Here is a 27742-nt window from a genome sequence, read left to right as displayed (position 1 = left end):
TCAGGATGATGATGACAGTGACCACTTTAATTTTATTATTAGTAAGCTGTCTTTGTGGGGTGACCAGGTGAGAGAGCAAATGACTCAGCAAATAGAGGCCCATTGTTGGGTGTAGGCTCTCAGTGAGGATGGCTCAGACTTGGGGTCTTTGGATGCAAGCATCAGTCGTGGTAACTGTCACAGTTAGCAAACTAGGCCTGGTGGTCATAGGCGGGGGCACTCTGCCTGGTGCCTTTGCCCAGCACTCGGCCCTGGAAACTTGGTTCTCTCCTTCCCCTCACTGTGCTCTGCTGAGCAAGGGTGCTGCTTCCAACTTTCCTGGACTACATTTGACAAGTCTCACAGCATGGGGCTCCCTTCCATCCTCTCCTAAAGGCTATCTGACCTTTAGCGCAGGAGGCGGTTGGCTGGGCGTGACATGCACGCAAATATGTGAATGTTCACACACGTACCCGCACGCATGCTCACATGCACATTCTCAAGCACATGTGCTCCCCAACCGAGCTTCTGCGAGCCTCATGTCCCTACCCCCCACCTCACCCCCTCCCCTTCCCCTCCCACCACAAAAGCCACAGGTAACAGCAGTCCCCAGCAACACAGAAGACACAATGCAAAACCCAGAGGCAGGCTTCGTTGCCATGCTGTTTTAAGCACCAAGCAGGATGTGAGCCCAGGTGGCTAACGGCAGGGCTGACCAAAGAAAACTCTGCCTCCCTCCCTTCTGCCCTGCCCCCAACAGCGGGCTCAGGGAACTTGGAGGTATGTTCAGGGATTTTCCACGGTGCCAGAGGGCAAAACAGCTGGACTGTCACTGCATTCTGGCCCCACCATGTCCCAGCCAAACACTGTGTGCCCTTGGAGAGGTCCCACCTGTCTGGAGCTCAGTTTTCCTATCTGTAAAATGGGGAAACCAGACTTACACATGTTAAACCAGCCCACACAGGTTAAAGACCATCCAAGGATGCTGGGGGATTTAACAGCATTGTCACCGTGGCTGGATTTTGGAAAGTGAAAAGGGGAAGTCTGGGATAGTGACTGAGCGCTGCTGCTCAGGTTGTTCCCAACTTTGAGTAAGGTCATATTCCAGAATGTTCCCTACATGCCCTCCTACCCGGTGGCCAAAGTCTTATGGCTTAACTCCCTATCCTGTCAAATGGCATGGAACCCACCCAGAGTTTAGAAATGATGGGCTCGCATGTGGGGCAGGCTGGTGTACGTGCCCCTTTTCTGGCTAGTTTTCCTGGTTGCAGTTTGTAACCAGAACACTCAGCCACCTTCTCTTACTCTCTATCTACAGGCACAGCAGGGAACCTGGAGGCCCCCCTGGTTCCTTCAGCCTGTGCACTGCCGCCAGGAGGGCACTGGTGGGCCAGGGACAGGTTGGAGTGGTCAGAGGCAGCTTCAAGGGTGTGGAAAGACCAGCAAGTCAGGAGTCAGTGAGGGTGGGAACAACTCTGGCTATATCCAAAGGGTGGCAATAGGGTAGGGCTCTCCCAGGGTCATGGACCCCCCGGGGGTTAGGGTACTGCCTTATAGTGGTCTTTTGCTGGGGGGGAGGCAGTGATAAGAGGCTCTGCCAAGTTGTAGATAGGTTAGGCCTACTGGGCTTACAGGAGGAAAGGGACTAGCTAGCTCTCCTATCCCAGGGCTAAGGTTGGGAGCCCAGGGTGAGGTACACAAGCCCAGAGGGGGCCTGCCCGGGGCCAAGAAGCTCTGTGTCTGTGGAACTTCGTCCTGGAGAAGGAGGCTGAGGGCAGTGGTTTTCAGGCAAGGGGCTGGCAAGGGCTCTTGGGGCATGGGTGGTGCGGGAGCTCATGAGGGGAGCTGAGCTAGAGGGTTGGCCAGGGAGTCTGAGCCTCTAGACTCTGCAGCCAAGGATGGCCAGAGAGGAGACTGCCAACAGAGAGGCCAAGGGGGCAGTATGTGGGGCCTTTGCTGACAGGGGCTCCGTGTGCTGCTGCAGCCACTCGAACTCCTCCAGCAGCTGCCGCTGCTGGAGCTCCGGGCCCACCTTCTCTCGGATGGTCTGGTAATAGTGGTTCAGGTACTGGAGCTGCAAAGGGAAGGAGGGGGGTGAGGACCTCCCCAGGCCAGGCTGCCAAAAGGTGAGATCTTTTCATCAAAAGGTGAGACCTCGGTGCCATCCAGCCCCTGCTGTCGTACTGCAGCTGCCCACCTCAGCCCAAGTACCCTTATGTACCCCACAGGTCCCTAGCCATCCTCAGGCCACAGGCATTTTCTGGGCCTTTTTAGAGGCAGTTCACCACAGTGGCTGTTTTGTGTCACAGTGACTTTCATGGGGTGGGTGGCAGATGGGAGTGGCTCAGGAATGAAAGTAGGGCAAGCATAATTATCTTTATTTTACAGAAGAAGGGACTGAGGCTTATGCTAGGACTTGAGGTGGCAGAGACTCCCCAGGAGTTCACTACTGGGGGTTGGGTAGGTTGGTCTGACCAAAGAGTTCTAAAAGCTTTGGGGTCTCTGGTGAGTAGGGGAGGGATGCCCCAGGATGTGCCTATAAATGCCAACAGCGTGGACCCTCCCAGGTGAGGGGAAGTGGCAGAGGGTCTTGGGGTAGAGGGAGAAGAGGCAAGAGAGGCCCAGGGTTGGGAAGAAGTCAGTCAGTGGTTCATGGGCTGAAAGATCAAAGCGCTGAGGATCACTTACCTGCTCAGGAGACAGCAGGCTGACATCAATGAGGTTCCGATCATAGGGCACCAAGGATACCACTTCAAAGGTCAGGTAGGACCCGGGGTACTGGGATGCCACAGGGAAGGTGGGAAAGCAGGAGAATGAGTGAGGAGAAGGTAGTAGGCTGAAGGGAGGGAGGGAATACTCCACTCAAGCCATGGGCACAGGGAACTGACACTTGTCAAGCTTGAGATTCAAGATAGGCCTGAACATCCTACAGTCCCCTTGACCCTCCCCAAACCCCAGTCTATCACTTAACACCTCACCTTTGGTCTTTCCATCTGGATTCCTAAAATTTAGACTTAGGTCTGTATTTCTCAAAGTGTGTGCATCTATAGCACTGAGGGGGCTTGTTAAATATGTAGATTCCAGGGTCCACCCCCCCCCCCCAGACCACTGGAGTGAGAATCTCTAGTACAGGGTTGGGAAACTACATTTAAATAATTTTAAGATAAGTTATTAAGTTTTTATATCTATCCATGTAATCTATATCTCTATATATTTCTATCTAGCTACATCTCTTTGTATCTATCAATGGACCTACCTATAGAGATGAATATAAAGAAGAATAAAGAGTCTATAATTCCCATTTCCCAGAGATCCTTTGCTTGCTTGTGCTTAGAAAGTTCAAACTACAAAAGGATACACAATAAAAATTGAAAGTCTCCTCCCTGCCTGGTTTCCTTCCTGAAAACATTTAAGACATATACAGTACGTAGGTTTGTATGTGTGTATGTGTGTATGTATGTATTTTAATCCACACAAAATGGATCCTACCTTTTTTTGGATCCACACAAAATGGATCCCACCTGCTTTTCTGCACCTGCTCGCCACCCTCTTAAAAGGGAACATAGGAGAGCACTGCATATTAGCACAAAGATATCTACCTCAGTCTCTTTTGAGGGCTGCGTAAGGGTCTATAGTATGCAGATGATGATTTATGTAATCAGGAATGGATATTTAATCTGTTTCCACTTCTTTTTCACTATGACCATAGTACAAGTACTACAATCAGCATCAATGTATAAAACAGTTTGGTGACGTTTTGGGACTATATCCAGAAGATACATATTTGGCAGAGGTATTGCTGAGACAAAAGGGATAGGCATTTCAAATAGATGTTTTGATAGATATTGTGAAGCTCTTCTCCAGAAAGATTGTATCAGCTTGTATTTCCTCCAGCAGTGTGAGAGGGCCCGTTTCCTCATACGTTCAACAGTACTGGGTATCACCAAAATCTCTCACTTTGGCCAATCACACAGGTGGAACATGGTATTCTATTGTTGTTTTGATTTGTATTTCTTTAAGAATAAAGTTGAGCATCTTTTCACATTTATGGAGCATTTATGTTGATCTTAGTGAGTTGCCTCTTCGTGTCCTTTGCTTCCCCCCCCCCCATTTTCCCTATTTTTGTCTTACTGATTTGTAAAAAGCTCATGGTGAAAGAAGGAAACGCATCCTTTCTTTGCTATACGTGCTTTGTTTGTCATACATTTTTTGACTTTGTTTATGGTCTTGTTTCCGTACAGTTTTAAATTTAATTGATCAATTTCCTTCATGGCTTCCAGGTCTTGCATAGAAAGGCCCACTTCCACCCTGGGATTATAAATGAATTTATATAGATTTTCTTCCAGATCTTTTATTGTTTTACCTTTAAATCTTGAGATCAATTCAGAATTTTATTTGGGTATAAGAGTAAGGTTCTTCACTTTAATAAACCCCCAAATGATTAGCCATTTGTCCCCCCTGCCCATTTATAAAATGTCTCTGGTCTTTATTGTTTTGAAATGCCAGCTTTATTATAAATTAAATTCTCACTTTGTTTGTAGAAATTAGAGGATGTGTTTCTGGACTGACTATTCTGTTTCATTGTTACATCTTTAGTGCCATACTGTTTTAGTTACAGTAGCTTCAGAGTCTGTGCTAATATCTGAAAAGGCTAGTTTCCTTTATTGCTCTCCTTTCTCAGAATTTTCCTATCTACTTAGCTATTTTTGCATGTTTATTTTTACAAATTTTACTATCATTTCGTGAAGTCACAAAAGCATCCAGTTAGCATTGAAATTGTGGTTGTCTTGAATTTATAGATTAATTTAGGGAGAAATGACATCTCCATAATACTGAGGCTCCTTTCCAGAGAGCACCATTTACTTAAATCTTTTTTATGTCCCTCAGTAGAGATTTTCTCCATATAAGTCTTTTTAAGTTTATATGTAAGAATTTTATCCCCTTTGGCTGCTATTATAGGGAATCTTCATGTCGAATAAACTCCCCTGGCCATTATTATGTGCATTGAGGACCAATGATTTAGGGCAGGGACACAGATTCATTTGGTCTAGAGTGGGACCTGGGCACTGGCATTAAAAACAAAAAGCTCTTCTGATGATGCGGATATTCTATTGTGCAAACAGGTTTGAGAAACTCTGAGTTATGGAATTTTTCTAGAGCCCAGGAAAACTTCAAATGAATTCATGCCTGCCTATTTAATGCCCCTCTCCTTTGACCTTCCTTATACCCCATGCAGCCCAAAGTCACTGCTGTGCCGTCCATAGCTCTAGGCCGCTTCAGCAGCACTTTACCTTGGTCTTTGCTTCTACCACAAGGGCCACATCTTCAAGACGGATCCCGAATTCTCCATCCTGATAGTAACCAGGTTCTAGGAGACACAGAGATGCTTGTGGTATTAAGCAGGAGGAGGACCCAAGCCTGTGTTTCCTGTCCAAATTGAGGAGTGGCTGGAGTGCCCAGCTGTCCGGCTGTCCCTTGGTTCAGGCAGACCCACCACTGGGTAGATGCTCACTGACCACGCAGAGGCAACCTGCCAGGCCTTGTAGCCAAGCAGAGAAGACTTAAGAGCTCACTTGGATCCTGGAGGCACCCCCATCTCCTTGTGTGCTACTGTCCTGTTTCCCCACCTTTGATTGGAGTCTCCAGTGTTTGGATGTACAGTCAGGAACTGACTCCCAAGGGCAAAATGAGGGTATGAGCTGAAGGGATTTAGGATTGGGTATGACAATCCACTTGGTGCTGGGAGTGGTGGATCCCAGTGGGTCTGTGCCTGGCATGTTCCCTGAAGGTTGGCACTCCCTCAACTGTAGTCCTGGGCTAGTCTTGGGCGGGGGAGGGGGTGGAAGAGCTTGAGAGCCATACCGATGGAGGTGAACATGCCCTTAGCCATGGGGATGTTGTTGTACTGGAATCCCACTGGCCCTGGAAAAGGAGATGTAGGCAGAGCGTCAACCCTCTCATACTCTCCAGCTCAGAAACTAGCAGGCTCTGGGGACCAACTGGGGAAACTGGGCTTTCTCCAGCAGCACTTGTCCACCACATCTTTGTCTACCTGGGGCTGGCACAGAGACCACATTGGCTCTGTTTTTTATTACTTTGGTGTCTATGCCAGCCAGCCGCTAGGCCTTGACCTGCCACTCCTCTCTCTGAGGCCCTCCCAGATGCCAAGCAGGCAGCAGGAATGGCCAGGTGTCAGGATTTCTCACTTACCCTGTGGAGCATCACCTCCCACCAGCTGGTTAACCCTGGGTGGGTCACTGCATCTCTGTGGGTCTCGGTCATTTCCATACCTATGCAATGTTCTATCTCCTTCACAAGAAGTGGGGGGCGGGGAGCCCAGGGAAGTGCCGAAGAGACACTTACACTCATGCACACAAAGGAAGTTGCCAATGCCATGGCCTGTCCCGTGACCATAATTCAGCCCAACATCCCATAAGGCTCTGCGGGCAAACACCTCCATCATTCGCCCTGGAAGAGAGATAGCCCCCAGTCAGTCAGCTGGACCCCAACTGTCTGCTTGGCCCCTTCCTGCTGTCTTGTCCCAGAGTCAACTACCAAGATGGTACCTGTGGAGAGTGGCTCCTGAGAGGCAGATTAGCATGCATTGTTTACAGCACATCCTACATTGTACCTACGTTACCTAGACTGATGACTCTATTATAATTTCTCCCCATCCATCAAGACACCCACTTCCTCTAGGAGTCCTCCCATGACTGCTACAGCCCACAGTAGCCTCCCCTACCCCACTGAGCTACAGTATTAGATTAGGAGTCAGGAGGCCTGGGTTCAAGGCTTGGCTCTCCCAGTAATCCTCTGTGTGACCTTGGGCAACCTGCTTTCACTCTCTGGGCTGGATTTTTTTCATCTATACAATGGATGGGATGGTGATATAATCTCTGCCACACTAGCCTTCTAGGGTGGCAGTCTGGGTCCAGAGAAATCAGGGCCTGAGGCTCTGGGTCCAGCCTGGTTTCCAAAACCCACCTGATGTATTAGCAGGAAAGACGAGTCTGGACAGATCGATATTTCCGATCAACACACGGGTGTATGCCTCCTGATGGGGAGAGGGAGAGGTAACGTGGTAAGGGGAGGATCCTGGGAGTTTCCGAGGGGGACCTGTTGAAAGCTGGAGCTTGGTCCATGTGGTTCTCTTTAACTGGTCCACAGGGACGCTTATAGATGGTGGTGGGCTGAGGCCTGACAGTACGGGGTTGGGAGGCAAACCCCTGGGCTAGAGTCCTGACGTAGCCACTCACAAACTCTGAGACCTTGGGCAAGCTACTTTAACCACCCTGTCCCTCAATTTCCTCATTTGTAATGGAATGATCACAGTACCAGCTCGTAAGGCTGTTAGGAAGAGTAGGTCCACTTATGCACATGAGGTGCTTCAAACAGTAAATGTTCAAATACAGATCAGTGCCCTTATTACTATTATGATCATCCTTGAGTTTCCTTCAGGCCTCAGGTTTGGGTTGGGGCCTCATAATCTGGCAGGTCAGCCTTGCTCGGTTGGGCTGTTTGCGGATAAAGGGAGGGAGGTGGGCTGACAGCAACCTCTTCTCCTGTTCACTCCTTGTGGCAATGTGGTAAGTCCTCTCATCACACACATGCATACACACGTGGGCACGCAAGCACACAGGTTTGTCATCTTGTGCACGACAGCCTGGGGCATTGGACTCAACCCACTAAACTTGAGCTCTTTGAGGCCTGGCCAGCTCTTGTTTGTTCTTTATTTCCACCACCACGTTCAAGCCACGGTCGACTTGCTGAAAGCATGAATGTGGCCCCCTGTTCCCTCGCCACCTAGAGCACCCTCCCCTCCGTGTACATAGAGGATGTCCCAGCCTCTTCTCCATGTGGGCCAGCCCTCACTGCTTTCTGAAAACCTTCAGCTCCTTTCCACCTCCGCTTCTGAGACTTCTCATGCAATTTCTCTCTGCCTGGAATGTTTTTTTCCTCTTTTCTACTGAGCACGGGACTAGGCACACAGACAGCACTGAATAAATATTTGTTCACTGATTCACTGAAATGGGATGATGATAAGCTTCGGCTGAGGCCCTGTTGGTGGCCTGAAATATCTCTGGGGAAGTAGCCAGGAGCACTGGGTTTTCTGGTACTAACTTGCTGTGTGACCTTGGGCAAACTACTTAACCTCTCTGGGCCTCAGCTTTAGCCTCCGTAAAATGAAGGGTTCTTGCTGGAGTGATTGCTTGGGTGTCCGTTGGGTAAAGGTGGGTAGGGGTATTCTGGGTCCAATTCTTACCTTTTGGAAAGCAGAGGGGGTGCCCCAGTGGACCGTTCTGGTGATGTCTGTGGTTCCATCCCTGTGGAGAAGGACAGTCAGCATATACAGCTTGGCCATGTGCTTCCCGTGTGTTTCCCACTGGGGTTTGAGTGGTAAGAGTGGGGTGGTGGTGAGGTGGGTTAGGGGTAAAGGAAGAACATAGATGCCATTGTCAATTTCCCATCTTCAGCTTCTGTGCATAAAGGGACTCTGAAAGCTATGAAGTTCAAAGTCACTATGTTGTCTGACATTTCTGATCTCCCACATACATACTCCACCCCCATCCCACCTATTTTGGCTGTTTTACAAATCTGAGTTTCTTGGGTCAGCCTAGCTTTACAAGCAAATTTTCTACCAGGCTTTCGGGGAGGCAGGAGGAAGGGGACTGTCCCATTTTTACAGGTGGAGAAACTGAGGTTCAGAGGGATCATCATATTCTTACACATTCACATAGTTATTTACCATTTCTAAAACACTTTTGCAGCTCCCTGGGAAGGGTAGCAGAGGGGGCCTCATTATCCTCATTTCCCAGATGAGGCAATTGAGGCCATGAGCCATCCCCCTTTCTGAGGCTCAGTGAAGCCAGGCCTCGAGCAAGCATTGACTCTCTACACAGATCTCTCCTTGTAAATATGGATCTCACACAAGGGTTTGCTCAGAGTCCCAGGAAACTGAAGCCAGAAGCCAAAAAGTCTGACTCCCAACCACAGCAGCAGCTGTTCCCCCCAGATGGTCCCTGTGGTCACCACTAGGAAGGGGGAGGGGAGAGAATCCCAGGGCCCTGGGGATTCCTCCTTGGGAGCAGGTCACAGGGTGTGGCAGACTTCTTCAGAAGAGGAGAAGAGGAAGTGAGGTGACCAGTTCCCCGGCCTCACCCTCTCTGAGCATGCCCCAATCCAGCAACGCCCCTCAAATTCACTTCCTCTTTGCACATTGGCCATTTCAAGTACACAGTAGCACAACGCCAGACTGTGATGAGCACAATGTGATGAGGGAAGCCTGCTAGGCTGAGCTCTTGGGTTAGCTCCCAGAGCTGCGCTAAGAGCAAGCGAAGAGCCTTTGTCACTGGCACATGCACCATTGCCACAGGATAGAGAATGGGAAACTGAAACTACTCCTCGCTCTTCCATCAGTTCGGCATACCCCTTCCTGCCCACCCCTGGCCCCCCGCCAATCCTGCCCAAGCTTTTCTACAATCCACTTGCTTCCTAGATAAGAAGGGAAAAATCTACTGACTCATCTCATCTCAACTCCTGTGTGAACGATTGGTCACAAATTAGGAAAAACTGGGGTTAGTTAGCCTATTCTGCATGGCTGACATGTCTGCGTGTTCAGATTGTGTACTGTACAAGGGTAACACATCTAAAGGGGTACCAGTCACTCCGTGGTTATATACTAATTTCAATGAGAGCACACAGGTGGACGCACAGATTGTGGAGTCTTGGAGGCAGCAGGGGTGGGGGAGAGTGCCCTCCTACATAACCCTACACATGGTCACTCACACATATCTATTCACAGACATACCCATGCTGATAGGTGTGCCCTGTTTCAACTGTGCTCTGGGCACCCTCTGAGGGTGCTTCTCTCCTCACCTGCTGCTTGTGGAGGCCTGATCTGGCTGCCACCCCCAACCTGACATGGTCACTGCATCTGTGCAGGGTGGGGAGAAGGGGCTGAGGGAGGATGCATGCTGCTGGTGTGTGCGTGAGTAGGTGAGAATGTGAGTACAGTGTTTGTGCAGCCAGGCAGGGCTGCTAAGCATGGCTGTTCAGACTATGTAATAATATGCAGGCTTAAAAAACACTTCACTTGGGGCGCCTGGGTGGCTCAGTCGGTAGAGCATCCAACTTTGGCTCAGGTCACAATCTCATGGTTCATGAGTTCAAGCTCCGCGTCAGGCTCTGTGCTGACAGCTCAGAGCCTGGAGCCTGCTTTGGATTCTGTGTCTCCCTCTCTCTCTGTTCCTCCCCCGCTTGCACTCCATCTCTCTCTCTCAAAAATAAATAAAGATTAAAAAAATTAAAAAAAAACCACTTCACTTGAGCAAGGAGAGATGTTTCTGATTCTCCCAGAGGTGCTGCACGGGCAGCCCCAATGACTTGGCTTCTGTGTTTCCCACCGTGCAAGGATCCGCAAGTATGAACATGGGAACAATGCTCAGGGTCATTCAATCCAGGGCTCTCTTTTTTCATACAAAGGATCCACACCCAGGAAGGGAAAGCTTCGACCAGCTGTTAGGCAGCCCAGGATGTCTGTGTTGAGCTATTCGGGCAGGGCAGGGTGGGGAGTACATACCAGTATTGCCCCCCAGAATCCAGCAGGTACATCTCATCTGAGGATAGCTTGCGGTGCAGCTCCTTGGTTGGACTAGGAAGGGGAGAGCCACTGAGAAGGGAGTAGCCTAACCCCCTCACCCCTTATTTCCCAAAGGGCCCTGGAAGAGTACTCAGGTGATGCTGCTAATGTACTCAGTACACACCTGCTTGTCCTATACCTCACCAAGCAAAGCCTTGGTCCCTGGGAAGAGAGAGAAGAAGGAACCCAGAATGCAGGAGCCTGGAGAGCCTCAGAGAGCAAACCAGTGCAGTCGTCTCCTTCTACATAAGGGAGAAAGAGGCCTACAGAAGCCAAGAGGCTTGCAGGAGGCTATGCAGTAAAGCTGGGGAGGAGCTCGGCCTGGACCCAGATGCTCAGTCTAGTGCTCTCTTTCTTTCTGTGACCGCTGAGAAGCCAGGGAATATGAAGGGAGAGTCCTCGAGGGTGGGGCTAGAGAGCAAGAGTTGGTAGGGCCAAGGAATTCCTACCCTGCTACTCTCTAGAGGGGAGAAGGGGCTGGGCCAAGGCAGCTGTGGGCTTGGGAGACTTTGGGGGAGAGAATTCTGGGACAGGCCAGGCTGGCCCATGGAGGACATCTGATCTCTTCCTGCTGTGCCCATGCCAGGCTGAGGCATTCTGGTGGGTTTGGGCCCCCAAATTTTATCAGGCTGGCCTGCAGGTGTTTGTGTTCTATGGAGCCAAACATCTGGTTAGCCCATCTCTGGGCCCTCCTTAGTTGGTTCAGGCTGGGTGAACAGGGCTTTCTCCCCATGTACTCGAGAGCTTTAAGAATTAGCTAATATAAACAACTCGCAGGAAGCCAAGGAAAAACATCCAGCAGCCCCGCCTCCCTTCCAGATCCCTCAGCCCTGTGTGTTCACAAAGTCTCAGCCTTTTGTGGGGAAAACTGCTCAGGCCTTTTAACTCCAAGAAGACTCCCAATCCCTGACTGAGCTCCACTGCCCATCATAGCCTCCACAGTGCTAAAGAGTCTCAAACCTTAAATGTGGGCCTGGGCCCCAGAGCATTCCTTCCTTCACACCCCCAGCCCCTGCATATACCCCAGGATCCCATCCCTACAGGGCCCTAGAAAATTCCCTCTCCTGAAGTACCTGTAGTGGGCCAAGGCGGCATTCAGGCCACTAGCAGAGATGGTTTCGAAACTGGGTCCAGAGGAGAACTGTTCCTTTCTGAAAAGTACATGGCAGGAATGGTCAGTGGATGGGCTCAGGGTCTAGGCTGGACCCAGCATATCTAATCAGGGCAAATGAAGGTTATGGCTGCCTCTACCTCAGCTAGACTCCATTTGGCTCTCCCAGCCCCACCTCCTGGTGCCATCTTCCCAAGCTCCAGTCTGTCAGTTATAGAGCATTCAAGGTCAGAGAAGGAGGGGCTGTAGACACCAATTGTCCCCCTCCTCCCCCATTTTACAGATGCGGAATCCAAGGCCCATTGTCCCAAAGTGAGTTTATGGTAAAGTGAGAGTGAAGAAACCTAGTTTCTTGTGTCTGAAAGCTTCCCCAGCCCCACAGCAGCATCCTGCACCTCAAACCTACAGTATGCTTATGGCCTGGGCCATGCGTGCCCTCAGGGAACTTCACTCCCTAACTTGATACTTTTAAGCGGTCCAGGAGCCATACCTGTCCTGAGCCAGCCTCCCCCAGGGAAACAGGGTCTGTGCCTGAAGCAGACACCAGGGGGCACTGATGGGTTGTGGCCCTTCAAGGTGTCCCGCTTCCAGCGATTCCAGGCACTGTCATCCAACCCGCCCTGCCCAGCTCCCCGACCCCCTCCCACCTGCCGCCGCCAAAACCTGCTACTCCTTGTTCCAGAGAGGTCCCCCAAATACAAAGAGAGTCTTCCCACTGAAGTAAGGAGACCAGGTGCCCCTCCCTGCCCCCACCCCCACCCTTAAAAATGGTCAAAATGTCAGCAGTGGTTCTTCACCCTCGGAACTTGTTGAGCAGCTCTGCCCCCGAGAACTCATCCACCGTGCCTTTGGGCACGTTCTTCTCCAGCCACACCAAGTAGCGGATCACAGCCACGGCGTCCCGCACCTGCAGTGGGCAAGCAGAGGAGAGGGCTGCAGCAGGATCGCAGCCAGGGCTCTGGGATCAAGGGGATCAGGCAGCTGCTGGGGAGCTGAGCTTTGAAAACTCGAGGGTTTCACTGATTATTTGATGATCTTAAGGGATTCTTAAAGTTTATATGTGATTACAGTGTAGTTATGTTTTAAAAAGAGTTCTTATCTTTTAGCGACACTTCCTAAGTGTTTTCTTTTAGAGATACTAGGGTGTTAACAGGAGACGCTCTATGATATCTGGGATTTGGTTTAAAACCAGCCAGCAGTGGAGGGTGGGGGCGTAGGCAACGAACCTGGAGTTGTAGACCAAATGCCAGGAGCTGAAGAGGGCTGGAGCAGAGAGGTGGTGCGTGGGGATCATTATGCTGTTTTCTCTACTTTTGTATACGTTTAAAATTATCTATAAGAAAGTTTTGTAAAATGCGGCATTTCTTCTAATTTGAACAGGAATATCCAAAAGAGCAAGCTATCGTCTTGCCAGGGTGAGGAAATCAGGCCAGCTAACACTTACTTAACACTTGGAATGTGCCAGGCAGTGATCAAAGCAATATATATATATATACACACATATATATACACACATATATATAATTATTCAATATAATTATATTTGCATAATTATTAATTATGTTTATATATGTATATAGTATGTATACAATTATGTATTTATATACTCCATATATTTATATACATTTATTTATATAAGTATATATTTACATTCATATGTATACACATAGTCTATGCATATAAATGTATATATGTACACACATGTATATATGATTATAGATTATATTTTATATTACTTATATATTATAATTAATGTTAATTATAAGTTACTTATATATTTTATACATATTATATATTGTATAGCATATATATTTATCTATTTAATCCTCACAACAACCCTATAGTGTAGACTACTATTATGGTACTCATTTTACAGATGAGGTAACTGAGGCCCAAAGAGCTGAAGCAACTTGCCCAAAGTCACCCAGCTAGGAGGTAGGTAGAGGAGTTGGGATTTGAATTCAGACACTCTAGCTCTAGGGCCCATGCCCTAAACCACTGTACCAGGCTGGGCATGAGGGATGAAGCCCAGATGGGTGCCCAGGAGTTTGGTGTCTACTTCTCTGTTTCCTTAAGCTTCTTCAGGCTCCTTTCTGATTGATCAAATCAGGAGTTTCCAAAAGGCTAGTCCTCCTGTGACTTACGTGGCTGGCCCTGAGGAGGGCCTGTTCCTTGCTATTTTTCACCGCCTTGGTCACCATCACTGGGGAGTAGGTGTCTTCTATGAGTTTCTCCTGTCATGGGCAGAGAGGAAGAGGTATGGGGCCATCTCCAGGGCACAGTGGGGTTTGAAAAGTACTGGCAGGAAAGCCCAGCTTTCCTGGGCTAATCAAGCAACATGGTCAATGGGCTAATCTAGCAACGTGAGTTTCCTGCATGTATTATGTCATAACAGCTACCATTTGTTGAGTGCCTGCTGTGTGCCAGGCACCGGGCTTTACATGGACCATCTCCTCTAAATCTCTTCAGATAAAGTCCTCTGAGGTCAGGACTCTTATTGCCATTTTACAGGTAAGGAAACAGAGGTTAGGACTGGCTAAGTCACTTGTCCAAGGTCATTGCACAGCCAGTTCAGGGCAGAACCAAGACCCAGTCTCAGGTTTGGTGGCTTCATAGCCTCTGGTCTACTAGGCTGTTCCCTCTCTAGTCTCCTTGACAATCTCTGAGCTCTCTGTGGACAGACATCTGCTCCCTCTTTTTCCATCTCTTCTTAGGGAGGCCTAGAAGGGGACTGACCAACTGCCTGAATGGCCAAGGGGCTGTGGCCCCACTTTAGGTTGAAACTTATCAGGGCTGGCGCAGGGGCAGGCACGATGCCTGGCCTAGGCTGGGCCTGGCAAACCTGGCCCAGGCTGGGGCCTGGCAAACCTACCTTGGGTATCACTTCATAGAGCCCGTATGTAGTATAGCTGGTCCCGATCCAGATCTTCACGTTTCCTGAGGCGTAGGCCTGGACGTTGTGACGGACTTGGCTGTAATCTTCAACTTGCACACACATGGAGCCCGTGCAGCTGGAGTTGAGGTACTTCAGGGTCTCAGAGTTTAAGCAACTCCTGTTTACAAATAACCTAGGTGGGGACGGAAGATGAGGAGGGTCCTGAGGGTCTCTAAGGTTGATGCACTTCCTGGAGGTCAGAGGAACTCCAGCAAAGAACCAAGCAAACCATATTTGGAGTAGGTGGGAACAGAGGTCAAGGGGTCAGGAAAAGCCCACTGCAGGCTTCCTAGAGGATCCTGTGGAGGTAGGCAGCAGGTTCCTGGGAAGGCCATGTACCAGGGCCGTGTAAGTGGTAGAGCAGCAAGGGGTGGGAGTTGGAGGAAGTCCTGGAGAGCAAGCCAAGGAAAAGCCATACCTGATAGAGGAGTCTGTGAGCAGTGTGTAGGAGTAGAAGAAGGGGTTATAAGGGATGTCACTGCCACGAAGGTTGAAGAGCCCTGGGGAAGAGAATTGATGGGGTCTCTTTGAGGCTGGTCTGCCCAAGGCAAGGACTTGCACACCTTTGCCCCACCATTTGCTTTGGGCCCCAAAGAGTCCCGGCAGTGTGCCTGAACATCTGCCTCTGAAAGTTTCTCAGTTTGGTGGGGAGGGGGGCTTTGAGGTGCTGATGAGAGCAATGGACCCCCCTTTCTCCCAGAAAAATGAAGATGCCCCACCAGCAACCAGCACAGTTCCAGTGGGTTCCCAGAATATCTGAAGCCCAGAGCCAGGGTCAGGTAAGAAGCCCTATGCCACACTGGGACAGAATAGGGTTGCACCAGGTGCGAAAGCTGGGAGTCTGAATGCTCTTGGGTTGCTGGCCAGGCTGATGGCAGGTGTTAGCTGGGCCCCTTTCCCTTCATGGGACAGCCTTTGCCGTTGTGCTCAGCCCCTTCCTCTGATGGCCTGTGGGCTGCCTACAGCGTGCTCTGGGCTTCCTGGTTTTCTTATTAAGCAGACATGATCTCCTGCCCCCTAGCCTTCTTAGTTCCCACAGACCATGGCCATGGAGCTCTCAGAACCCATGGTGATAGGGTGACTGGGGGAGGAGTTCTGGGTTGCAGGTCCAAGAGGCTTGGGGTTTGGGGGGACTGAGGCGCCCACCCGTGTCCATGAGTCCACACTCACAGGCCGTCTCATCAAGCGCTGACAGAAGGACAGCAGTTGGTGCCTTGGGATGCTTTTGCATCTGGCTGCGGATGTCAGATACTTTCTTCTGCCAGGTGTTCCCTTGAAGCAAAGGAGCCAAAGAAAGCATAAGCAACATACTTTCCTTTTGGCACTCTGTTCCTGAGAGGGCTCCCTCAGGGCAATCGCTTTCTGTTTCTTTCTTTTTTAAAAATTTTTGTAATATTTATTTACTTTTGAGAGAGAGGGAGCACATGACAGCGCAGTAGAGGGGTAGAAGGAGAGGGAGACAGAGGATCCAAAGCAGGCTCTGCACTGACAGCAAAGAGTTCAATGTGGGGTTCAAACTCAGGAACCGTGAGATCATGACCTGAGGTGAAGTCAGTTGTTTAACAAACTAAGCCACCCAGGCACCCCTTCCCATTTCTTTAAAAGCAATAGAACACTGTCTTCAAACAAACTCTCACTTCTGTAATTATTAAGGACATGGACTCTCTGGGCTGACTGGGTTCAAGTTCTGGCCCTGCCATTACTAGTTGTGTGATCTTGGACAAATCACTTAACCCTTCTGTGTCTTATTTTGCATATTTGTAAAATGAGAATGGATTATAATAGCAGTATTGCTATATATAAATAATCAATAGGGTTATTTTGGGCATCAAATGAATTAATATTTGTAATGCACATAGAATGGTGTCTTGATGTATAGTAAGTCTGGTGTAACCTTCTGACCCATAAGTAAGCATTCAGAACAGAGATCAAGAGAGCAGCCTTGGCTGAAGGGCAAAGGGACAAGGCTGGGTCATGATAGAGCCTCTACTCTGAAGTAACCTGGTGCCTAATAAGACACGGGTCCTTGAACATTGTTTTAATTCTTATTTGACCCATTTACAGATAAGGATGTTGAGGCTTCAGGGAGGTAAAGTGACTTGTCTAAGATTTCATAGGTAGCAAGGGGTGGAGGGGTGGAGCAGAGATTTCAACCCAGGTCTTTTTGACTACATGGCCCACCCTCCTAATCTATATGGACACTGGACTATCTTGCTAACACTGTCAGTCCCCAGACTTGTCCTTAAACTCTGTGCCACAGAGCTGTCCTTTCTAGGATGCTTGTGTCCTGGTTCTAGGACTTTAGTGTTCATCTTTTATCCCTAGTCTCTGTAATGCACATGAAGGGTCTGTTCTGAGGCACAGCTCATATTTTGCTGACAGAAGGTCATAAACATTAAGGGTCCTAGCTGGGCTCAGAGATTAACATAAGCAACTTAATGCCATTTAAAAAAACTATGCAAACAGGCAAAACTACCCAACAAGAACCAAAGCTTTGGGTATGATACTCTTTAATGATTGTTTTATTTTATTGTGGTAAAATACACATACCACAAAATGTATCATTTTAACCATTTTAAAGTGCACAATTCAGTGGCTTTAAGAACATTCATAAGATTATGCAACCACCACTGTCTAATTCCAGAACTAATTCCAGAACATTTTTATCATTCTGAAAGAAAACCCTGTAGTCATTAGGCAGTCATTCCCTATTCTCTTCTCCCCTCAGCTCCTGGGAAACTTATTAATTATCATTAATCAGCTTTCTGCCTCTATGGATTTGGCTATATTGGATATTTCATACAAATGGAACCATACAATATGGGGCCTACTCTGGCTCCTTTCCCTTAGAATTATCTTGTCCAGGTTCATGAATGTGATACATTTTTGTGACAACAAATGCAGGCAAATTTAAATTGTCTGATGCATACAGGTATCTTGGAATAATTAACTTTTCCCGTTCTTTTCCTTGCCCTTTGCCCCCTTTAAAGCTTATCAGTTGCTGGAGAGAAAGTCTCTCTTGTCTCTGTAAGCTTAGTGACTCAAGAACTCTGTTCTTAGGCTGCCAGGCCCAGTTCTGGCTCTGGATGGCTTTTCCTTGAAGACAAGCAGCCTACGAAGCTTAGCATCCTGTCACTTGTGGGAAGTGACTTTAAAACCCATGTGAACTCTCAGTCCCTTGGAAGGGTTCCCCCTTTTATCCCCTCCCCTTCCCGACATAACTGCTCTCTTCTTTATCTGAATGGAATGAGTATTATTTATGATGGTACAGTCCTGGATAGCAAGTTTCTTTAAAATTTTTGTGAGATGCAGAATGATTCTGCAAATTATACCAGAACAGATAAAGAAAATTGGGCAGTTTTAGCTTGTTTCATCATCCTTGCTATTTTGAAATTTCCCTCCTGCTCTTTTGACTCCTTTTCAAGCAAGAAATGTGCACGGACCTGTGTGTGGAAAGGGGCCTCTCAGATTGCCCAATATTGCTAGGAATCCAAGTCCATTGGCTTGTTCAGAATTCCTGGGGAGGTAGGGGGTGGTGGTGTCCAAGACAGTGATTCATAATCAATAGCCTGATCATGGTCAGGATTTTAGTTGCTACTTAACAGAATCTAGAGCATGCTGTTCTTTTATGATGTATTTAGATGGTATCAATGAGGTCAAGATGAAAACTATTGATGTTAGAATTTGGGGGGTCAGTCAACTTTCCTTTGTGGTCTGGCCAAAACTTGAACCTTAAGTTGTACCATGGATTGACCCTGAACTTAGTTACATACTTCCTTTGTCAGCCCGGCCCACCTGACCCCAGACATCTTATTACAGGAGGGCCAGAAGTCCAGGTTTGAATGAATCAATATAAACCAGTCTCCACTACTGCACAAGCAACTCATATCATGTTTTTTCCTCTCTTGAAAGGGGTGGGGTTCTTTTTTTCCCCATCTTGCTCTGATTCCCTTGTTTCCTCACTTCCTGTTCTGTCTTCAAATCCCCTTCCTGCTCCCTCTGTCTTCAAGTCCTAACACTATTTATTCCAGTGTTTTCTAAATATGGTCTGAGGACCTTTTGATTCAGATTCTTTGAGATGACATCTGTTTTTTAAATAATCATCCCAGGCAATTCAGGTGCACACAAAGGTTCAAGAACCATTGCTCTGGTAATTCCTAGGACAAAATTTTCACCCAAAGGAGCAGCAGTGGGGACCTGTGTTGCTTCAAGTTGGGAAGGAAAAGGGGCTTAGAGAATCACCTGTGAATGCCTCCTGCAGGACATAAATGGGCTGGCTCAGAACCAGAGGCTTCTCTGACCCCCATGCCTGGTCCACAAGGTTGGGTGTGATGGACACCAGTTTTATGTTAGAGTTCATGAGGGCCATGTTATAACTCTCCCAGGAACCTGCAGAGACAGGAAGCAGTCACTTGTCCCCTGCCTGTTCGCACCTCAGGGAAAACTGTGACTCAGGCAAAGTTAGTCCTTATCTGCTCTGCCTCCCACTCCACTGCTGAAGCCCAGCTGCTCAGAGCAGGTCCAAGCAGTCTGGTTCTGTTGGAGCATGTCCTCTCAGCCTCCTTGTTCTGCTTTCAAAGCCTAATTGCCCTGGGCCCACCCCAACCCTGCCCACAGCCAACTGGCTAGGTTTATCTTTTTAAGCACCAATGGCTATGGGGCCCTCTTCTCAGTACTTTCCATTGTAACTGAGCTTCAGTGCCACAGTCCAAAGAATGGTGATGCTCACACCATTGGAAAGGCTGGCAAAGAAGCCAGTTCTGAAGGGGGAACCTTTTGGTACATATTTGTGAAGACCCCACCCTTGGCCAGCTGGCTGGGGTCCCAGAGCTCAGGGACCTATGATCCTGGGGGGAGGGGAATATGCTTCTTTGTGCAGAAGCTCACTGAACTTCTTTGACCCTTCCAAGCTGCCTTTCAGAAGAGTGCTCCCAAGTGATTCTAGTGCCATAATTGGTACAGCTTCAGAGCACAGAGGATGGTTCTGGGTTCAAGAACACCCTGGCCTATTTGTCTGCTAGATATATATTATGTCTGTTAGACTTAATGATTCCCTGGATCTTCTAGGTTGGGGCTCTGTACTCATGACTTAAAAAAAAAATCTGCATTCATTCTTTTAAATATATTTACATTACACAGTCCATGAGTAAGTCTTTGTTGCAAAATATTCTGCAACTATAACTTGAGACACTCTGTCTTTAGAGTCATCCTATTCCTCCTTCTACGAAGGTATGCTTCTTTACATCCCAGAGGGGCTGAGTCACCCTTGTTGCTGTGGACAAATGCAGGAATGAGGGAAAAACATACCAATGGAGAAGAGAAAGGGGTCGAAACCCACACGCTTTCCAGCAGGAACCTCAGTGAGGAGCCAGACGACTATGGAAGCTGTATCAACTAAGAGGAAGACAGGAAAGAATGGAAAGTCACCTCCAGGGACAGTCTCAGGCTCTCCAGTCAGGCTTCTGTCTGTGACAATCCTGCCAGGTATGTCCTCCTTGATGTCAGCTTCAAAGGTGAGGGATGGCTTGAGATTTCCCAAGTTTCCCATAGAGGCCTTTCATGCATCCTTTTACCTGTACTTTCTTGAACCTAGTCTAGATTTCAGAGCTTGGGGGACAAATCCATGCGACCTTTTTACCTTCTTTATGTAGTTCCCAGTTGCAGTCCATCTGCCGCTCAGCCTGGGTCCAGTAGCGACTGTCGGTCCAGAGACCTGCTTTCCCCATGGTCACCACTGCAGTTCCTGGGACAGAACAGAGAAATTTGGAGTTGAGGGTGAAGGTGAGGATGGTGGCCTTAGTTAGTGCATGGGCAATATGGTACTGGCTCCGAGAATGTCACAAGGGGTCTCCGGAAAGAACTTCCCTCCTCCATTACAAGAAGTGAGGCAGGAGACATTAAGGAGAGCGTCGGGGGAAGCCAGCTTGGGTCAGGCATCTCTGCTCTGTGTTGAGAGCCTCACCTAAGGAGGGACAAGTAGGGTCTGCTTCTGGCCTTCCAAAAGAGTCAATGCTGCATGTAGGTGCTCTCAGGAAAGATGGTGTGGTAGTTAGTATCAAGACTCAGTGGCTGATAGGGACACTAAGCCAGGGGCTTAGCTGAGGACAGGCAGAGAAGCCAAACCCAGTATCTTTGGCAAAGATGAGTAAGGCAAGGAAGCTTGAAGCTTAGGGGAGGAATGTTTAAGGATCAGCAAGGGAAGCGTGGATTTCACTCAGGGGGCCAGGATCAGAGTGGGGGGCCCCTTCAGAAACTGGGATCCCATAAAGTGCTTTTTTGTTTGCGACTCATTTGGCCATGTGAGGTGATGTTTGAGAAGAACCCACTAAGTAAAACTGTCCCCAGGTGAGCCATGTATGAAGGGAATCAGCGGGCCCCTAGTGGCTAGATGTGGAAGTGGCAGCTGTTCCAGAAATGGAGCCCAGGGTGTGCTAAGCTACGTCTGGCAGCAAGCACTGGAAGAAAGCCTCCTGCCTTCTGCCTCATGAGAAGTGTGACTGGTGGTTTATGAGATGTATACCCTGGCGACCCTTTTCTGAGAGGTAGAAGGGAGACAGGACCACTGAACATTAGGTCTTGGGGTCCTGGCTTCTGAGAACTGGCCATATTAGAGCATCTGTGACTACCTCTGGGTCTACCAACAGAAGCAATAAAGGCAGGGTAATGGCTGTCACCTGCAGACCCTGTGAAGCCTGTCATCCACGCACGCCTCTTGTCACGTGTGCCGATGTACTCACTCTAGGAAATCAACAACACCGTTGTTAGCCTTCTTCATGGAGTCAGACCCCATGGAACACCCCCAACCACATCCCAGTTCTTTCTGTCTGGTCAGATTCAACAAGTCCTACAAGCCCAGGCACACTGGGCACCTCTTCCAGGAAGTCCTCTGTCACTCCCCCAGATCTCAGGATCTTCCCTTCCTTTGGACAACTGTGTCTCTTGGAGTCTCAATCCCATAGTCCAGAACTGGCTTGTTCTTGTCTCCCCGGTCAGAATGAAAATTCTGTGCTGTCTGGGATCATGTCTTTTGGTTCTTCTGGTTTCTCCCCTCTAGCTGTCGCCACACCCTCCCCCGTCTAGTATGGTACACTGAGTACACCATAAATAACTTCTGCAGAGGGCTTTACACATAATTGTCTTTTGGTCATCATAATCCTTTGAGACAGATCTCATTATTTCCGTTTTGCAGAAGAGGAAACTGAGGCTCAGAGAAGTTGAGATACTTACCCAAGATGGGAAAACCAGTTCAAGCAATCTTATTAACACTGAAAATGCCTTCTCTTCCAAACGGGCTAGTGCTCAAAAGGTGGATGGGATGGAGGCAGAGCCGGTGGTGGGGAAAGGGTGGGATGGGTTGGCAGGGGTGCTGCTTTGGGAAAAGCAGTTCTTGTTCAGACCATCTTCTTTCCTGTCTGCTCCCTTCCCCCAGCCTACACTCCAAACTCATGTAGTCCGGGACTCTGGATCATTCCAATGCTCCATCCATCAGGTTATGGAAAAGGCTGGGCTGGAAGGGAACTTAGAATTCTTCCGGTCCGATTCTTAGCCCACGCTCTAACCTCCTAGGGCTGGAGTGCCCTAGATATTCATTCTGGATCTGCCATCTAGGGACTGATCAAAATTGATTCTGAACTTGTTTATAGTCTCATTGTCTGGAGGCAAGGAGATTTGGTGATGGCTTCTTTCCTATGTAAAGGAATAGACTCTCTCAGCTGCCCTAAAACTCACATGTCCAAGCCTTGTACTTCCTTCCCTTTGCCTTTTGAATCCTTTCTCTGCCTTCATCTTCTGAGCCTTAGCAGCCTCTCACTTGTACCCTGTTCTCATTGGTGGTTGACCCAGGATAGCAGAGGGCACGGGTGGGGGATGAGCTGTCCCTTACCATGTGGGCATCCGTTTCAGGGATGATGTAGGCAAAAAGATTCTGGATGTGCATCTGCTGGCGGAGGGCTGTGAGCTGTGCTGTGGTATTGACCACAGTAACTGGAAGGTACTAACATGTGACAGGAAGACACCAAGACACACATAGAGACACACCTTGCTTAGAGAAAATGATGCTTGAGCCCCAGCATCCAGAGGAGTCACCAGCCCCCCCACCCCCGCCTTAGGCAGGTACTGGGTGTGTCCAGGCTGGACCAGCCTGCAGAGGAAAGGGGTGGCAGCTGATGTTACGGGTGAGTCTAGAATAAGGTGCCTGGGCTGAGAGGAGATGTAGGTGTTGAAGAACTTGGAGAGAAACTCCTTGTGACAATAATGGGAACTGAGTCACAGATGGGGGCATGGGTGCAGGGATCTGAGCCCTGGCACTGGGCCAGGCTAGAAGGACAGTCTTTCTTTGGATACCTTGGCAGCAGAATTGCAAATCTAGCAAATAAAAATACAGGATGCCCATCCAGTCACATGTGAAATTCAGATAAGCAACATATAATGTTTTAGTATAAGTATGTCCCACACACTATTTGGGGCATACTTATTCTAAGACATTATTCATTATTTGAAATTCAGATGTAACTGGGCATCCTGTATTTCACCAGGCAACCCTACCTTGGGGACTTTTTCAAGTTTCCACCTACTGGTCCCAAATGGCAGAGGAGAGTGAATGAGTACCCCCAGAAGTTTGGGATATTGTCCAGAAAGATCCCCTCTAAGCCATTTCTTTAAAGGCTGTTTTATCTTTAAAATAAAGAGTGTGGTAGGGGCACCTGGGTGGCTCAGTCCACTAAACAGCTGACTCTTGATTTCAGCCCAGGTTTGTGAGATCCAGCCCTGCATCGGGCTCTGTGCTGACAGTGCAGAGCCTGCTTGGGATTCTCTCTCTCTCCCTCTCTCTTTGTCTCTCCCCTGCACGCGTGTGTGCTTGCTCTCTCTCACTCTCGAAATAAATAAACTTAAAAAATAAAATAAAAAGTGTGGGTTTTTTGTTTTGTTTGCCTTCTACTTAATGATATATCCATGTCTGTTTTAATATAAAAGTAACATGGTTTGCCCACCCACCTGACTTCCCCAGTGGTCTCATAAACTTGACATTGCAAGCAGATGTACCCCATTGGCCCTGAGGCTTGTGGAAAGAATCTTCTGGTCTCCAGCTAGGAAGCTGAGACCTTTCAGCTCCAATATGCTATGCCTTCTCTTGTAGTCACACCCTAGGCCGCCCTCTCACCCTTCCGTTGTCCTTTCTAGCTCTGTCTTCCTCTCTCCTCCCTTCTGTGCCTCCCTTTGCACTGTAACTTTAGAATTTTTGTTTTCTTTCCTCCCATCCTCCTCCTTGCCTCTGCCCAGCGTCAGCCAAGGCTAGCTAAAGCCCCTCACCCTCCTTCCTGCCCCTCCTCCTTCCCTCTAGTGGGGCTGCCCAAACCCAGACGGAAGTAGATAAACTGCTGTGGGAATGGATGGGAGGGAAGGATGGGGCGTGCCTGTCAGACACCCGAGAATGTGCTGCCGACCTGAGGGATGTTAATCAGAAACTGTGGCCCCAGAGTCCGGAAGTCAGGAGAAAGGTGGGTAGAGGCAAAGGCTAGCAACTGAGCCAATGGGGGATGGGGAGAAGATGGGAGCTGTGGGGCGGGGCTGAGGCGGGGCCTTACCGGAGGGCTGATTAAACAGTTTCTCACGTCCTCTGCCTTCAGGTCCACTGATTTTGGGTGGCCCCAGGCACCCAAAGCTAGAAACCAAGAGAAAAATCCAGGGTCACTTGGAGACCAGTTAGCTCCTAGAGAGCACAGGGACATGTTTCCCCAATCCTGCTCCCTGTCCCCACTGGGCCTCCATCCTTTGAAAAAGCAATGCTGTCCAACTCTACCTTAGGATAAAAATAATCACATTTCATAGGAAATTAGGCTGAATTGAATGCACCCTGGGTCATAATCAAAGAAACCTGTTTCATTGACAAGTGATTGCCACTTTTGCATGGGGTTTAGTGCTCATTAAATCAACTTTTCCCTTCTAATCTAATTGGGACTTTTCAGGGTTTACCAAACTGGAAAAGTTGTATGTAAATTAAAATTTTGTAATCAAATTTTCTTTGAAATTCTCTAGAGGATCTCGTTAAATAATCAACCCACCTTCATTTTACCCTTCTATACATTTAGTTTTATATATATTGGGTTTCCTTAGCATTCTTTTTTTAATGTTTATTTATTTTGAGAGAGAGAGAGAGAGAGAGAGAGAGAGAAAGCACCCGCGCATTTGTGCACATGAGCAGGAGGAGGGGCAGAGAGAGAGAGAGAGGGAGAGAGAGAGAGAATCCCAAGCAGGGTCTGTGCTCAGCCCAGAGCCTAACTTGGGGCTCAATTGCACTACTTCGAGATCATGACCTGAGCCAATATCAAGAGTCAGATGTTTCACTGACTGAGCTACCCAGGTGCCCCTATATTGAGTTTACTTAAATTCAAGGCCCATTTGTACCATTTCTTACAACCCAAATATCTGGCTCTCATTTCAGGCTCATTTTTTTGAGAGAGAAAGAGAGAGAGATGGGAAGGGGGTAGAGGGAGAGGGAGAGAAAGAATCTTTTTTTTTCAGTGAGAGAGAGAGAAAGAGAGAGAGAGTGCTTGAGTGGGGGAGAAGGGCAGAGGGAGAGAGAGAGAATCCCAAGCTCAGTAATTTATAGTATCTCATTATATACTTGCAATAAGCTTGTGAGGTGGACATTACTGTCTATTTTCTATAGATGATGAAGCTCAGGCCCAAATAGGTTTGGTAACTTGCCCAAGTTTTGCCACAGTGAGTCAGTGGTAGAGCAGGGATTTGAACTGGGGTCATCTGAGTACCAAAAGTAAACCATAGGAAGGGTAGTGCCACAGAAAGGACAGAGTATATGGAGACTTAGTTTCCAATTTGGGTCCCAAATTTGGTGTGACCCAAGGAGTCATCCAGTATTGACTGAGCAAACATTTCCTAAGTACCTACTCAATGCCAGACACTGGGCTAAGTCCCACAGGCTCTGGGTTGTCTAGCCCTGAGAGTCCAATGGTCTCTGATAGTCCTTCCCTCCAGCCCCACTTTTAGGATGGATCTCTTCAGAGAGTAATGAGGGCTTGGGTGTGGGGAGACACTATACTTTTACCTTCTGAGTGGCTTGAGTTACAGATAGGAGTGTGGCTGGCATCTAACACTATAAATGTCCTGCATGGCTGTGTTGGTCTCATAAACTCAAGGGGAAGTTGCAACCCATACTGTTGATCTAAGATAATGAACTCCCATTTCTGTAGGAAATATTTGGCAAAATGGTGATGCTAGGATGCTAACATAAGAAGCAAGACTCAGCCAGACTATGTCTGTCTCAACACCCAGATTGTTGTTCTCTAAGGCCAAGGCTGTGGCTCCCAAGGTCAGGCTTGTGTTCCCTGACACAGGGCCTAACATTGGGGAGGTACTCAGGAAGTGGGTGCCGACTGAATGAGCGGGGTCCTGCTGATAGAGCGCAAAGGCAGCGAGGCCTCCCTAAGGCTGGGGGTGGAATGGGTGTGGAGGGCATTGAGCTGGGCATCTAGTTGTAACCAAAGAGGACAAACAGGACACCATGGGAGTGACAAAGACCAAACTTTAGTTATGCTCTTCAGAGCCTCTTCTTCACTAGAATTTGACTTTGGCTTTCCATGTCCATCTGGTCCTTGGTGGGCCTGTGTCACTCAGTCCTCAATAAGAATCTTGCTAAGTCAATTTAGAGATTGAATATCTGATCACCTTTACTATCTGATCAAATTCCTCAGCCTTCATCCTTGATATCTGTTCACCCTGGCCTGCGTTCAGTAAGAATCCTATGAAGCTGGCTTAGCAAGAACTCCCCTACCCTTGATGTCTCCTCTTAGTAATTTTCCATCCACTTCCCCTTCACTCTGTTCATTGGCTGTTAAGTCCTCAGCCATCTTTGCTGTATTCAGAGTTGAGCCTGATCTTTCTCCCCTATTGCAATAATTTTGAATGAAGTCTTCCATACTCTTTTAACAAGTGCCAGAATCATCTTTTCTTTAACAGGTGGAAATGGAAAGGTGCCAATCCAGACTTGATCTGACTCTCTAGGGCCCTGAGGACTGGCTCTGGGGTTCCTCTTTCTCATGACAGCGAGAAGGACCAAGAGAGAAAGAGATAACCTCGCCCCAGCCCTCACTCCAACCCTTTCTGAACCCAGAGGGGAGAGGCCAGAGCTGCTCTCCAGCTGGACCTGCCCTCCCAGCATGGGAGGGAAGGACCAGGATGCACATACCACAGAGGAGGACAAGCCAGGGGCAGCATCCCCAGTGAGCTTGGGCCATGGGGTCTCCAGATGCCGGTGCTGGGTGGATGGAAGGATGGGGGGGGTGGAAAAGGCAGGGATGTTTCCCTGGCCTCTTCCTCCAGGCCTTCCGAGGACAGGAGCAGTCAGGGGGTGGGGGCTGGCGATGGGGAGGAGGCGTCCAGCTGGTGGATGGTGAGTCCCTCTCTGGTCTTTTGTATCTGAGGGCTCCGGACTCGGACTGGACTCGGGAGACCGGAGTCGGGAATCCGGGTGGGTGGGGAAGCTTCAGCTCTCCAAGCCCGCCCCGTGCAGAGTCCAAAGATCTCTGGGCAGAGGAGCCGCAGCTGGTCTCAATCAGCCTGCTCCTCCCCGCCCCCCACTGCAGCAGCACGTCTCAGTCATTCCCGAATTCTGTCCCCCTCCTTCCAGCAAGCTGTTTCCCATTAGCTTCCCCACCCCAGGCTCTGGATACAGCCCCACTTTTGCTCCCAGATGAATGTTTATCTTTCCTCCTCCTCTGAGCTGGCTTGTCTCAGAAAAAGCCAGTGTCCTCACTCCCTAGTGTTTGGGAAGCCCCGCTGCACCCCTCAGGGAAGGGGGAAGTTCGTTACAGCAGGAGAGCTACTTTCTTCAGCTGGGGTGAGTCCCCTCAGTAGAGCCCACTCTGTAAAAGTGCTGCCAGTCACTGGCAGAGACGAAGACTGCCTTTCTCTTGGGATGTCTGGGATGGCGGGGTTCCATTCGGCTGTTTGAGCCACATATCTGAGACAGAATGAAGACCGCATTTGGACGGGCCAGGAGATGCCACTGAAGAGGGAAAAAGACTCAAAAAGGGGAGTTTGGGGGTCTCCAGAAGACAAA

At 48.8% G+C, this 27742-nt stretch overlaps 1 protein-coding gene across 2 annotated transcripts; it reads right to left on the bottom strand.

Annotated features, from left to right (window-relative positions):
• Positions 1–630: 630 nt before the first annotated feature.
• XPNPEP2 (X-prolyl aminopeptidase 2) lies at positions 631–27192 on the bottom strand. 2 transcript variants are annotated; one of them, XM_030306201.2, is made up of 21 exons: positions 26870–27192; positions 24249–24325; positions 22547–22657; positions 21339–21402; positions 20303–20407; positions 19972–20058; positions 18907–19053; positions 15835–15936; positions 15083–15164; positions 14602–14797; positions 13874–13963; positions 12527–12636; positions 11692–11769; positions 10559–10630; positions 8243–8303; positions 6964–7033; positions 6343–6447; positions 5842–5901; positions 5271–5347; positions 2668–2757; positions 631–2053 (listed from the first exon to the last, which is right to left on the bottom strand). In XM_030306201.2, the coding sequence occupies exons 1-21, from the start codon at positions 26916–26918 to the stop codon at positions 1859–1861; spliced, it is 2028 nt and encodes a 675-aa protein (XP_030162061.1). In that variant the 5' UTR covers positions 26919–27192; the 3' UTR covers positions 631–1858. The 2 variants fall into 2 exon arrangements, with proteins under 2 accessions (XP_030162061.1, XP_030162062.1); XM_030306202.1 differs by lacking the exon at positions 22547–22657 and having other exon boundaries at positions 26870–27150.
• Between the last annotated feature and the right edge of the window lie 550 nt (positions 27193–27742).

The sequence above is a fragment of the Lynx canadensis genome, chromosome X (assembly GCF_007474595.2).
Source record: "Lynx canadensis isolate LIC74 chromosome X, mLynCan4.pri.v2, whole genome shotgun sequence".
NCBI classification, from domain to species: Eukaryota; Metazoa; Chordata; class Mammalia; order Carnivora; family Felidae; genus Lynx; species Lynx canadensis.
The sequence above is the reverse complement of the archived record's forward strand: the minus strand, read 5'-3'. Positions and strand labels throughout refer to the sequence as shown.

What these genes read in the sequence shown, in the direction of transcription:
- XPNPEP2 (XM_030306201.2), bottom strand. Translation starts at nt 26,918, where the DNA reads ATGGCCCAAGCTCACTGGGGATGCTGCCCCTGGCTTGTCCTCCTCTGT. An exon ending in ACTGTTTAATCAGCCCTCCG is followed by an intron (nt 22,658 to 24,248) that starts GTAAGGCCCCGC and finishes GTCACATGTTAG; the next exon opens with TACCTTCCAGTTACTGTGGT. An exon ending in CTTTCCTGCTAATACATCAG is followed by an intron (nt 6,448 to 6,963) that starts GTGGGTTTTGGA and finishes TCTCTCTTCCAG; the next exon opens with GGCGAATGATGGAGGTGTTT.